General features: G+C 30.8%; 2 protein-coding genes across 4 annotated transcripts; one reads left to right on the top strand and one right to left on the bottom strand.

Annotated features, from left to right (window-relative positions):
* Window positions 1-2,038: 2,038 nt before the first annotated feature.
* On the top strand, window positions 2,039-5,225 carry LOC105257016 (aprataxin and PNK-like factor). 3 transcript variants are annotated; one of them, XM_020029303.2, is made up of 6 exons: window positions 2,039-2,057; window positions 3,389-3,463; window positions 3,706-3,882; window positions 3,945-4,162; window positions 4,234-4,572; window positions 4,675-5,225. In XM_020029303.2, the coding sequence occupies exons 2-6, from the start codon at window positions 3,449-3,451 to the stop codon at window positions 5,003-5,005; spliced, it is 1,080 nt and encodes a 359-aa protein (XP_019884862.2). In that variant the 5' UTR covers window positions 2,039-2,057; window positions 3,389-3,448; the 3' UTR covers window positions 5,006-5,225. The 3 variants fall into 3 exon arrangements, with proteins under 3 accessions (XP_019884862.2, XP_011265654.1, XP_019884863.1); XM_011267352.3 differs by lacking the exon at window positions 2,039-2,057 and adding an exon at window positions 3,032-3,098; XM_020029304.2 differs by lacking the exon at window positions 2,039-2,057 and adding an exon at window positions 3,045-3,098 and having other exon boundaries at window positions 3,700-3,882; window positions 4,675-5,224.
* Window positions 5,226-5,363: 138 nt separating this feature from the next.
* On the bottom strand, window positions 5,364-7,361 carry LOC105257015 (translin-associated protein X). The gene is made up of 2 exons (XM_011267351.3): window positions 7,201-7,361; window positions 5,364-6,332 (listed from the first exon to the last, which is right to left on the bottom strand). Exons 1-2 carry the CDS (start codon window positions 7,211-7,213, stop codon window positions 5,479-5,481), a joined length of 867 nt encoding a protein of 288 aa, XP_011265653.1. The 5' UTR covers window positions 7,214-7,361; the 3' UTR covers window positions 5,364-5,478.
* Between the last annotated feature and the right edge of the window lie 5,807 nt (window positions 7,362-13,168).

Below are 13,168 nucleotides of genomic sequence, written 5' to 3'. Positions count from 1 at the left end.
AAATAGGATTTTGCAAAGTAAATTTATGCCGATTCTTTTACATTCATCCTCTTTTGCGGAGAAGACCGCGATCTATAAAGTTCCTATTTCGTAAGTTAAAGGACGAGCTCGCGCCTGATTTTCCGGCCGATGATTGATTCCTGGTGGGAAAGCGTTCTCGATTCTTGCACAGGACGGATGAAAAGCTCGTCGATCAACGAGGCTAAATGGATTTTCAGATTGTATATGGTGGACTCGTGCATGATGAGTTATCATATATTTAAAATATAGATAAGAGGCTCGCGCGATTTTGTTTCTTTTTTTCAGACGTGAATTTCCTTCTAAAAATTTAATATTTTTAAGATGAAACGTATCATATTTAATTGATTTCAAATGTGATCAGCAAAACCGATTCGACAACATATACTATAATTTTTTTCGAAGCCGCAACGACGTTCTCGTCATTATATAACGAGCAGGAAATTTCTCTTCATCCGAGACGAATCGAGACGAAAATAAAACGGATAATTCCAATATTGTAAATCGCATTGTTCTATATTAAGTCACAGGTGACATTTTGCGAACAATTAAGTAATAAGTCTCTCAAACTGCTGTAACAGAAGATATGTAATTCCTTATTAGATAGTAAATTGCATGTGCAAAACAATCTTAGAAAAATATAATAATACGCATTTTTTTATAACGATATCTTGGCAAATAATCAACTATTAAAATATCAAAATATGTGTATCACTCTCCATTCGTGAAAATATTTTTTATTTAAATTGTGCTTATGCAAAAAAAAGAATTCTAAATAGCGTGGTAAAACTAATGTACTCTGATATACACAAATTACAATTGTCTTCTGTTAGAAGCACTTTGGGCAACGAAAAAATGCCTCTTTGATTTACTAGTTTGAACTCGGATCGACCAGTGTGGCTTTCTGCGGTTTGGAAGTAGAAGGACAGGTGTTCCTATATATTTTAGTGTCATATATGACACTTCCTTCGGCTTTCACGCCTACGAAACGATTTTTCGATCGGTCTAGAGTTTCGAGGTATATGAACGAATTATGTACAAACGACTTACATTGCATAACCGGTTTACGCATAATCGATTGTCTACAATTCCGCGTAAAAGCGGTAGATGCGTAATGTAAAAAGGAACAGAAGACGCGTCTCTCGATTAAGATTACGAGAACACGCTTAATTCGAATATATATATTATATATATATATATATATATATATATATATATATATATAAATAGTAGCGACTTGGTCCAGCTGATTATATACATCCTCACTCATCGATAAGTAACCGAGTCTAGCATCTCTCTGGCAGTTTTTTATGAGACCTTTCCACGGCAAAGAGCTTTATGCATCGCGTCAGATCTGTACTGTACTTTTCGGCGCATTTCTCTTTGTTTGTTTATAAGCGTGTACATTCTTTGTAATTGTAAATGAAAAAGACATTTCATTGTTAAAGCTTGCGTGTTTCTTACTCTGCATTCGATTACTTTCCCTCTTCCTAAAATTCTCTCTCTCAACGTGATTTTCTTGTAGAATCTTTTTAAAAATTCGAGATTAACAATGTTTATATAGGATTTCTTCTATTTTTTATTAAATTTAAATTTATTGTTAAACTCTAATACGTTAGAGAAAAGAGAAAATTGATTGATAGAAATTTATTTTCGTCCAAAAAATTGAAAAAAAGATAGTTTTACGTTAAAATTAAAATATTGTAATATATTTGTAGTGTATTTAAAAAATGTAAATAATATTACGTAATAATTATTTATGATTCTATAATCATAGCCAATTATGTCCGGAATGTGTGCACATGTTGACCTGTCAAAAAGCTGCAGTCTTTTTTTTTTTATATAAACTGTATGATATGTAGAAATTTTTCTGGTGATAATCTCGAAATGTCCGACTGTTTCCGCGCATATTTTAGTATATCGTGTAAAAATTCATTATGACGAAGAAGCTGCAGATAGTGCGAGTGGATAATGATTTAGTGCAAAAGGCGAATTTGCAGATCGGCAATAACATCATCGGTCGAGGCGCTGCAACAGGAGTGAGTTATATCATCTCTATGCATCGCGCATTCATCAGTTTATAAAAAAAACATTATGCAATATAATTGCATCAATTTTATCACGCAACAGATCTCAATTCTTTCATAATATTCTTGATCGATCAATTATACATAAGATATAATAATAATTGAATTTTAATGAATTCATCTGGTTTAAGATATAAAATATGATAAGATCTATCAAAGTTCTTCCTGCATTCGAATTTGAAATTAGAGAATAAACAGTATGTCAGAATTTTTTATTTGAAGACATTTAATTGCGATCGTCACAAAATGTCAACTCATTCACGGTTACGCTCTTTGATTTGACGTTTGCCTTATTGACCATTAATTATCACGAGATGCACGTGTGTATGCATCATCATTAGATTATATATTGGAGTAAATCTTGTACCATAAAAAAAAGCTAGACAGATATGTGTATTCTTGGATGGATCTCTATCTCTTTTTATACTTATCACTTGAGTTAAAAACATTATTCGTCCAATATTTAATGATAAAAAGCTGTACGAAGCTTTCAGGAAATATTTTGGTTCTATTGATTAACTCTTGAATAGTAAAAATGTGAAAAATGGTGAATTATTTATTTTCTTTTCAAAAATATTCATAAATATTCATAAAATACATACATATATGATCGATGTTTTTGACAATGATACTAAATAATATCAATTAATCAGCGAATTCTTGACAAAGATAGCGATCCATTCAATCTTTTTCTACAAATTGGATCATCCACTCTTGAAAACTCGCTCCAATATTTAATTAATAATTAAAGAACTCAATGTGCATCATATGCGCTGATAATCGACGTATTTGTTCCAATTTTTCAGCGTAGCTAACAATTTTTCTGGATATTTAAAAAATATATAGCTGGTAAAAAAAAAATTTCACCGTCTTCTAGTTGCTCTTCTAGGTTCATCTGATACGCATCTTCAATACCGTTTTATCGATGACAGTATTTGCGCGACGCAATTAATGTTTGGAAAGCGCTAAAGTCGTATCACAATTAAATTCGCAGTACGTCGATTTCTGTTTAATATTCGAACGCATACAAATTCAACTTCTAAATATTCATCAATCGATTATTTCATACAAATAGGGAAAATAGATTATTAGGAAAATGCAGAGGAATTTTGAATTAGAAAAACGCGAATGACAGACTATTGGAATAGATAACTTTTTTCATTGATAATCTTTCATGACGTATATCATCACTTAATGACATATATATATAGCACATTTCTTTATTTACTAAAGGATTAAATATTGCATATTTTTCGCCTAACAAATTCCTGTTGTTATTGCAGTGCAACGATGGCCAAGTACTTAAGCATGCTGTAACCATCAATCTGTCACCCAATGATGAGATGACAATTAGTCCGGTAAGATTTTGTGACTATCATCTATTATTTATTAGTATTTTAGTAATAGTTTTCATCATTAATTTCTACATGAATTTAATAACAAACAGTGTAACAACTATTTAATAATTTACGGTATAATAATTTTCATATGATGTAGAATTGTTTTACTGATTTATTTTATTTTTTGAAGTATAATATTGCTGTGTAATATCGAGTCAATATCATCTCAGTCTTCTATAGAGATCATTTTTCAGTATTAGGTGGTGCCATGTTATATGAAACAAGCTGGATGTACACGATGGCAATTTCTTAAATTGGGAAGCAGCGTGCCGATAAAACCAGGTGATGTCTGCTCTCTACTGCCTGATAAATGTTGGTTTAAGGTCATCTCAATGCCAGACACAATGGAAGAAAATGATCAAATATTGAAGAGAAAGGTATAATAATTATTGACTTTTGAAAAAGGAATTTTGCAAGATATTAAAACATTATATTTCAGGCTGATGAGAATTTGAGTAATGAAGTAAACAGTAAGAAAGCGTGCTTGTCATCCAATGTGGAGGTTATTATATCTCCCAATGAAACTTTGAACGATACACATAGTGATAAGAATCCATCAAATGAGCATCAGAATTCTTCCATTAATGAAAATAGCGAGCATAATGATGATAATGATGATAATGCTAGTCTAGTTTTGCAAGAAGTTAATTCTGCAAGGTATTATTTCAAAATTGAAATCAATTTCATAATAAAAACATAATTATTTACCATTTTCCCATGGATTTTAGCTCTTTAGAGAGAAGTAATATGCTTGCAACAAGTTCTAAAATTTCGACAGATACTAAAGAGATAATTGAACCTTGTGTGGCTCAACAAAATGATAAACAGAAAGCAAAAAACGTCAATTTAACAAGCGAAACTATAACAAACATTGAAGAAGGAAAGAAAATTAAATGGGATTGTGATACTCATTTCAGTGATCAAATTGAGAGTCAAGCTTCTTCAACACAAAATAATCCTGATTCGCCTGTTACTTTGCATCAGAATCAAGCTAATGGACCAAGTAATCAAGTAAATCCTGTTAGAGTTGCCAGAGAAAGATGTACGTATGGTGCTCGATGTTATCGGTAAGTGAATGTAATCCTATCTCTTGTCAAAATAATTTTCTCAAAGTACAATATAATCTGGATGTCAAAAGTATGAAGCATCTTTAATAAATTTGTTCGCAGGAAGAATCCCAACCACAGGAACAATTACAGCCATCCAGCCGATTCCGATTACGACGAGGTAGATGATCGGGAGGAGTGTCCGTACGGTATAAAGTGTTATCGTAAAAATCCTCAGCACAAGATGCAATTCAAACACACAAGGGTACCACGTCGTCGTCGAAGAGCCGCCACTCCAATGCACTCAGTAATCGTCGATACCACGTTCGAAACAGATCACTCATCCACAGAAGAGTCTGTCGACGAATCTGATTATGAACCCTCTATGTATACAGAAAGTTCGGACGATTTGGACGAAAGCAGAAGTGAGTGGGAAGACGGCACAACGGGTTGATGATAAGTGTTAATGGCCTTCTCCTGTTACCATCGATTTCTACGTCATATTTTTGAGAGCATTCAAATTATAGATGTTTCTATATATTGGTAATGCAAATATTTTATTAAGAAATATTTATTTTTATACTCGGATTGAAAGGAATATATTATGCATCTATTTGTTTAACATAAAGAAGAGTATAAAAATGTTAATAATATATCGCAATCAACGTGTGTATTTTTATATTGTGGGGAAAATGTATAATTTTATTAATCTGATGCAATTTTTGAAATAAAATTTTTCATCTAAATGTTCAACATAATTTTGTAATCACTGTGATATTGTTAATTAATTTTTAATTATATTACAATATTAAAGTAAACATTATGAATTAATTTATTTATGAATTAATTAATTAATTATTTCTATCTTGCATCAGATTAATAAGTCTGCAATAATTAAAAATAACACGTATTAAATATTTTCGCCTATTAGAACGCTTGATATCCTTCATCGTCTTCAGTGGCATATTCCTCAGCAGCCACAATAGCCACATCTGCTAGCATATGTTTTGGAATTTCTGATCCTCGCACTTTGATAGTATAACATGCATTCTCCATTTTGGTCAGGCTTTGTTTGAGCGTGAAGATTTTTTTATTCATTTCATTACTAAATGCTACGCTCGTATAGCCCAAGAAGGCCACATATATCTTTCTGACGAAGTTACATGTCTGATAGCAACTACTTATATCGCCTATCGCCAAGTTATTGATACACTTCCGCATCAATTCTCCAGTTAAGTCAGCTATTCCCAGGATATAATCCGTCGGCGTAACCATGACTTTTCTGGTGATACTCTGCTCTGTCGAATCGGTTGGAGTCGTGTGATATGTCAATGCACTTTCCAGTTTTGTACAGTCTTGCATTTCACCGTTTTGAAGGTATTCATGGAATGTGAGTGCTTCTACATATTCTTCTAGACCAGCGCGATAGGCTCTGTGGAACTGATAGGCGTCTTGACCATTCAATTCATTCGCGATATCTTTGAATAGTGTCCGGGCCATGTTATCTAATCTCGACTTGGCCGCGTCTAACACAACATTTCGTTTGCTTTCTTTGTCAATGGTGTGTAGCAAAAAAATTATTCTCTTGCTTTCGATGCCCACGTCTCGATTGATCTTGAAAATCCTCTCGTAACGATCGTGTTTAGCATCCAACTCGGCTGCGTAACCGCGAAACTGTTGCACTATGATATTGTTATCGTCTATGTTCTCCAATACTTCCTTGCCCTTGTCACCGAGATTGATTTTGTCTTTATCATGATGTCCACGATGTCTCCTTCCTCCTGAAAATCATAGTATTTTGATGAATAAAGTTGAGGTACATTTAAGAAATTAAATATAGTTGTAAATGTGTGTACAAAGAAATGTTGTTGCAACAAATACTAAAGAAAAATCAAGTCTCAAAAATATAAAGTACTGATATTCGATTACTGATATATAAATATTATTATGCTATAAATATTACTATCTATAACTATGTTATATAAAAGATAAATACTTTTCATAAAATTAATTATTTTTCAGAAAATGAGTTTTTAATACAACATTACTTAAATAACAGATATTTGTTCTGCTACTATAACAATAAAGTAATATGCATTAACATTTTTTGGAAGACTTGCAGTTTTAATCAATTACAAATAATATTTATATGATAAACAACCTTACTGTATATTTCAAATTTTAATAGTAATTTGAATTATATTGAATACATAAAAAATAAAATAGAAAATAGATTTTCTTCTTTCCTCTAAATTAATATTCAATCTTAATGTAATGATGCTAAACATTAGAATGAATAGAGATACATGAAAATATATAATATTTTTCTAATTTCGAGGCACAGATTAATTATTGTAATAATAATGTAAGAAAACTGTAAGATTCGGTGTAATAATAATATAACCTATTTTCTCTTTCAAACTCAAGAAAGAAAATTTAATTAAAATCTTAATTAATTTAAATTTAGACTTCTCTCAATCTTAAAATCCATTTGTCAAGATTTTGAAAAGTGGGTTGAGTTTATCATTAAATAAATTTGACAGTTGTCATGTCAAGCACATTCTCACGTAGGAAATTGATATTGTTTACAACAAACCGATTATGTAACATGGTACAAAATAAAATGATGTAATGTATCGATTAATTTACCTTTTCCGGACATTATGATTTCTCTTGGTAATTTCGATCAATTTGCTTGTTGACAGTGATACAGGGTACACGAGCTCACTTGCGGATCGTTGTTGGGCAACATGATGTTAGCAGACGACAGTTTGACAGTTTCAACGATCTTTGCTTTGTAACAATAGATGTCGCCACTATATTTGTTCGGTTAAAGTCACTAGATTAACAAAGTACCGCAATTTTGATCTCAATAAGATAAGATGGAGCAAAAATGTCAAGGTTCGTTCGAACGTGTGATGCGCGTAAACATAATACACGCATGTGTGTGCGCCAACAGCTCTTTTAAGAAAATACTCAGGACTGAAACAGTTTCACCAACTGGTCAATTGACGAGTTTTTTGTATCAGTGATTGGTAGAACTGTCTCATATATGAAATAGTTGAATTGAACTTTTTTGAAAAGTTTATTCGTCGTTGTCGCGATATTAACGTCCGGAATAAGTGGAATATATTCGTAAGTTATATACAATTTTATTATTAATAAATAGTTGATTGCACTCGAAATACGATACTCGATTATATGACAGGAATCAAAATTATAAATTATTACTTTGTTGCAATCTTTACGAGCAATGATTATTCTTCTATTTCTATTTCGTTTCTATCATAATATATATGTGTACACACACACACACACACATTTAGAATTCTAATATAATAAATAAATATTCTCTCTGATATCATTTGATCTAAATATAATTTGATTCAGAACGCGCAATAAAACAATCGAATAAAAATCGGATAATTAACATAACGGAAATATATATTTTTAAAGTTATATACAAGTGTATTTATATACAAGTATATCTTTAAAGACACACACACACACACACACACACACACACACACACACACACACACGCGTACACGTACACGTACACACGGATTAATTATTTATTAAACACACATCTTTAAAGTCACACACACACGTACACGTACACACGGATTAATAATTTATTAAACACACATCTTTAAAGTCACACACACACTCACACACACACGTACACGTACACACGGATTAATTATTTATTAAACGATTCATATATTTCGTGAAGTTATTTCCATTTTTATTTGCAATTATGATCTTTAATAAAGATTTCTCATCATAATAAAAAAATTTTATATTGTTTATCAAAAGTTTAAATTAGATTTAAAAGTATATTATTGCCTCTTTTCGATAATAATTGATTATTTCACTGTACTACCTATTTCGTGAATAGCTATCATTACAGAGATCGCGTAGAGTTTGACAATGCAATAAAATTAATAATAAAATTCCAATAAAATTAAATACAAATTAATTATAATAATTAAATATAAATTTATTTATAATTAACTTTTTCTACGTTGAGAAAAGTCTTCGTTTCTTTTGGAATATCTTAAAGATTCTTTTAATTAAATTTTACAAAATATATAACTATTAAATTTATAGTATTTAATATTTAGAAATAAATAGATAATATTTCATTTTTATATAGATTAAGTATACGATATTATTTATTAAAAGAACTAATATATCTTTTATGGATCTTTTTGTTAAGTTAATTATTTAGATCTACGATTCGATTGTTTTACTGCATTTCAATCCGAATTATATATTTAAATGATCGAAAAATAAAACGATAATAAAATAATAAGCAATATATATCTATTTTAAAAATAGTGTATATAAATAATAAATAATAAATAATTTTTATAAATTACTCATCGCATGTCTCTGGCTGCTTCAGGCTCTCTCCCTGCTTTCTGACTGTCCGATACTTTTCCAGATGTCCTTTTCTTTTGTTGTTTCATCCTTTGTTGTTTCCTCGTAGCAGTCACGTATTCACTCGCGAACAAACAATTATATTTCAGTTAATTATATTTCAGTCATATACAGAAACAATCGCGAGACACTTTGCACGGCACTCCCGATCGCAAAATAATCATAGGAGATACGTATTTTTATAATATTATTATTATTTTATTATTATTGCAAGAGAGGAAAAATTACAATAATTCGCTCGATTTTTAAACAAAGCCAAAATCATGCACCACTCGATTCTTACACTAATTAACTATTTCTATTTGTTGATGTATAATATATGGATAATAACGCGAATCATAAGATTAAAATATTAAAGTAATGTAAATTGATGATACAGCAATCGTTTAATTAATATGATATATATGCATGCAGTTTAGGAAAGTTTAAAACATCGGGCGAAATCGAATTTTATTCTATGCAATGTTAAAGAAATAATTATTATTCGTAAAGTTCGATAATTGGAGAATATTGCGAGAAAATTTGTAATTTTTGCCCCTTTCGCTTCAATTTTTATTTGCAATAATGAAAGATCGCGTTTCGATGAATTTATCGTCGCCACAATTTCATGTCATTTAATAATTAATTATTTGTCAATTGTAATAGTCGAATTATTATATTTCGATCTAATCGCGATCGTACTTTTAGGAAAAGAATTCGATAATACGGAGCGGTCCGTATCGCTACTTTCTCCGTTGGAATGCGCCGTGCGAATGAGGGGAGGTCGTCGCGTATGTAAACAATAGCGCGCTACGTCACAAGGTCGAATGACGTGTTAGCTCGCTACGTCACAAGGTCGCATGACGTGTTAGCTCGCTGCCGAAATATTTAACGCGTACTGTGAGAATTGTATTTATATACAAGTATATTTTTAAAGTCACACACACACACACACACACACACACACACACACACACACACACACACTCACGTACACTGAGAAAAAAAGTTGTTAACTCGACTAAATCGTTTAACTAAATTATTTTTTTTTTAATTGAAATATCGAAATATTGAAGTTAAATAAATGTCATGTTAGATTTATAATAGTTAAATATTCCAATTAAAAAGATAATAATTTAGTTAAATGGTTTAGTTAACAACTTTTTTTCTCAGTGTACACAGTTTAATTATTTATTAAACCTCACGAGATGTATTAATCGTTTAATAATATAAGTGTATTTATATCCAAGTATATTTTTAAAGTCTCACACACACACGTACATTGAGAAAAAAAAGTTTTTGTTAACTCAACTAAACCGTTTAACTAAATTATTATTTTTTAAATTAAAATATTGAAATATTTAAGTTAAATAAATGTCATGTTAGATTTATAGTTAAATATTCCAGTTAAAAAGATAATAATTTAGTTAAATGGTTTAGTTAAGTTAACAACATTTTTTCTTTTACAATTAGTCTTTTCTCTGTCTATTATTTGATTGTTTTATTACGCTTTTAGAAAGTAAAGTTCTATAATGTAACTTTTAATTTTGTATTTCATATGAAATTATTATTTTAAACATAATAATTTTCTCTCTTTGCATTCTATCATGAATAGACATTTCCAACCTTTACTAAAAAAACTAAAAATATCCCTCAATTTTTTCTCTCTTCGGACAATTTATTTACATTTATATATAATTCTCTTTATTCCTTTAAAAATGAACATCGAGAACAAGGTACACGAGTATTGTAAATGTCAAAAAATGATCGCGCGAATATTATAGTTGTGAATATATAAAAATAAATGCAATATACTATGAATTTTCTACGTTATATATTGAATCGAAATTGCACAAAAGAGAAAAAGAAGAACAAGCCTATGAATAGACATTTCCATTTTTTATTAAAAAAAAAAAAATTAAAAATATCTCTCAATTTTTTCTCTTCCTTCAGGCAAGTCTACATATATGACCAATATGATTAATTGATTCCATCTTTATATATTTATCATTATGTGCTATTAATTAAAGCCGTAAACAATATTTCAGAAATCAAAGTTGTGCGAACGTTGCGCGCAGGAATGGCCATGTGCAGAAACGAATGCGCAGTGGTTCGGCCGCCATGTTGGCGCGTGACTGCTACGTCATACGCGTCATACGGGAATCGGAGTCATACGCAGTTACACGGATCGTCGTACGTCCGCATTTTTCGCGTCTTTTAACCGTTTTTAAACGAATATCGCGAGTGAACGAGCGTCGAAAGTGTCCAAGGATGATCGCGCGACTTTTATAGTGTGTCGATGAAAACGCGCGACAGCGATTTTTGACGATATTCAGTGATGGCGTCATTGCGAAGATGGAGCGAAATTGCGTCGCGTTATTCGGGCCCTTGATGATGATTATCGGATGCGAGCGAGTATCGAGAGTGCCGAATAAAGTGTCGCGCGTTCGCGTTGATGATATCGTGTGGATTTGTGTGCATCAAGATCGGAATGGGACGTCCCGAGGCGAGCGAACTGTCCCGAGGAGGAGCGGCCTGTGGAACAGCCGGTGAGTAGATTTGATATCATATTTGCGTGATAATTTGTGCTCATTCGACGCTTATACAGCATCGCGATGTCCCGAATTACATTCGGACAAATCGGCATCATAATTCGATTCGGTGCAATTCAAATAAAGTCGATCGCGTGAAGATGGTTATGCTAGAAGCGATTTCAAATTTATTTTGTACGCGCGCGCAATGCTGCACAGCCTATCTCGTAGGGCTGCCAACTGTTAAACGAAATTTGTTTGATCTAACCTAACCTAACCTAACCTAATCTCTCAGTGGCTTTGGATATCGAATGTAAATATAAGCGTATGCTGCCTGGATTGTATCATGCTTTCAAAAATAATATTTAATTATTTCATTAGTGTATTACATTTTATTACGTAGTATATTAATCGCATTAAATGTGCGACGTACAGTTTTACACATTTTAATGAGGAGCATATAATATAATTGGTTAGGTTAGATTAAATTAAAACAAGCTGCTGTGATTCATTTAACGTAATAGGATTAATTTGACGAATGTGCAGCTATTGAAGTTATATGATATTTGTGGACACATTTTTAAAGTAATCATGAGTGTCTTATCTCATCTTGATTATATGAAATTAAAATATAAAATATTTATGTATTCCACATTAATTATTCATTACAAGTACTATATTACTTTTCTTATATCTCAATCATATTTCATTGATGAAGCTTTTCATATATCGCAGACAATATGATACTGTGTGTGCAATTTTATACAGGTAATACATGGCACAAAAATAATTTGTTCTCAAGTATTGTGCGCATTTCTCAAAAATAAATTAAATTAAATTATTTTAAGTAAGATCCAAAAATCACTACATTGCCAGGATCGTATCTTATTATAACTGCGATATTATCACCTTTTAATATGTGTGCGCAGTATTACATACATAAAATATATATATTTATTTGAAACGTACGGAAATCTTTATCTTATATTTATAATATTTATGATATAAAAGAAAATTGCAACTCTAATGAAACAGAGCGGTGGAATAATTGGTTGATACTTATCCTGGTCTACAATATTTATCCTTTTTTCATCATTAGATTTTTGGTACTTTTTTTATTATACAGATGTTATCTGTAAATATAGTACTTGTAATGTTGCTTCTGTATCACTGTAAGCACACAAAGTGATAGCATTTGCAGGTAATTATGTTATACTTATATATCATAAGAAAGAGAAAATAAAATTAAAGTTGAATACTGAATGTGCTCTAAAGTAAATCTCATCCAAATAAATAAATGCATAAATGTGCGCTCCACATTCCTCATGAAAAAAATACATAATATTAATTTTTATGTATTATTATTTTTAGATTTTTATTCTTTTAAATTCTCTAGATGCACTTTTCATTTCTCCTCTCTTTCTTTCCAACTACCAAATATAGATCTATCATTTTTAATACAGATCTGTCATTTTTAGTGTACATTATTGCAGTAAGTGGAATAAAGAGCAAATCTTTTGGCGCATTTAAAATGTACAGGAAAGTTTTATCTGATGCGTTTTTTTCAATAGAAATATCTGAAAAAAATGCATACGTCTTTTTTAATTTTAGTCTTTCTAAATAAAAATTAGAATAATAAATTTGCAAAATAATTTGCTTTA

This window comes from Camponotus floridanus, unplaced genomic scaffold, assembly GCF_003227725.1.
Source record: "Camponotus floridanus strain SB8 unplaced genomic scaffold, Cflo_v7.5 scaffold155, whole genome shotgun sequence".
NCBI classification, from domain to species: Eukaryota; Metazoa; Arthropoda; class Insecta; order Hymenoptera; family Formicidae; genus Camponotus; species Camponotus floridanus.
This window is presented reverse-complemented; position numbering and strand designations above follow the sequence as displayed.

What these genes read in the sequence shown, in the direction of transcription:
- LOC105257016 (XM_020029303.2), top strand. An exon ending in ATCAAATATTGAAGAGAAAG is followed by an intron (nt 3,883 to 3,944) that starts GTATAATAATTA and finishes ATTATATTTCAG; the next exon opens with GCTGATGAGAATTTGAGTAA. An exon ending in TATGGTGCTCGATGTTATCG is followed by an intron (nt 4,573 to 4,674) that starts GTAAGTGAATGT and finishes ATTTGTTCGCAG; the next exon opens with GAAGAATCCCAACCACAGGA.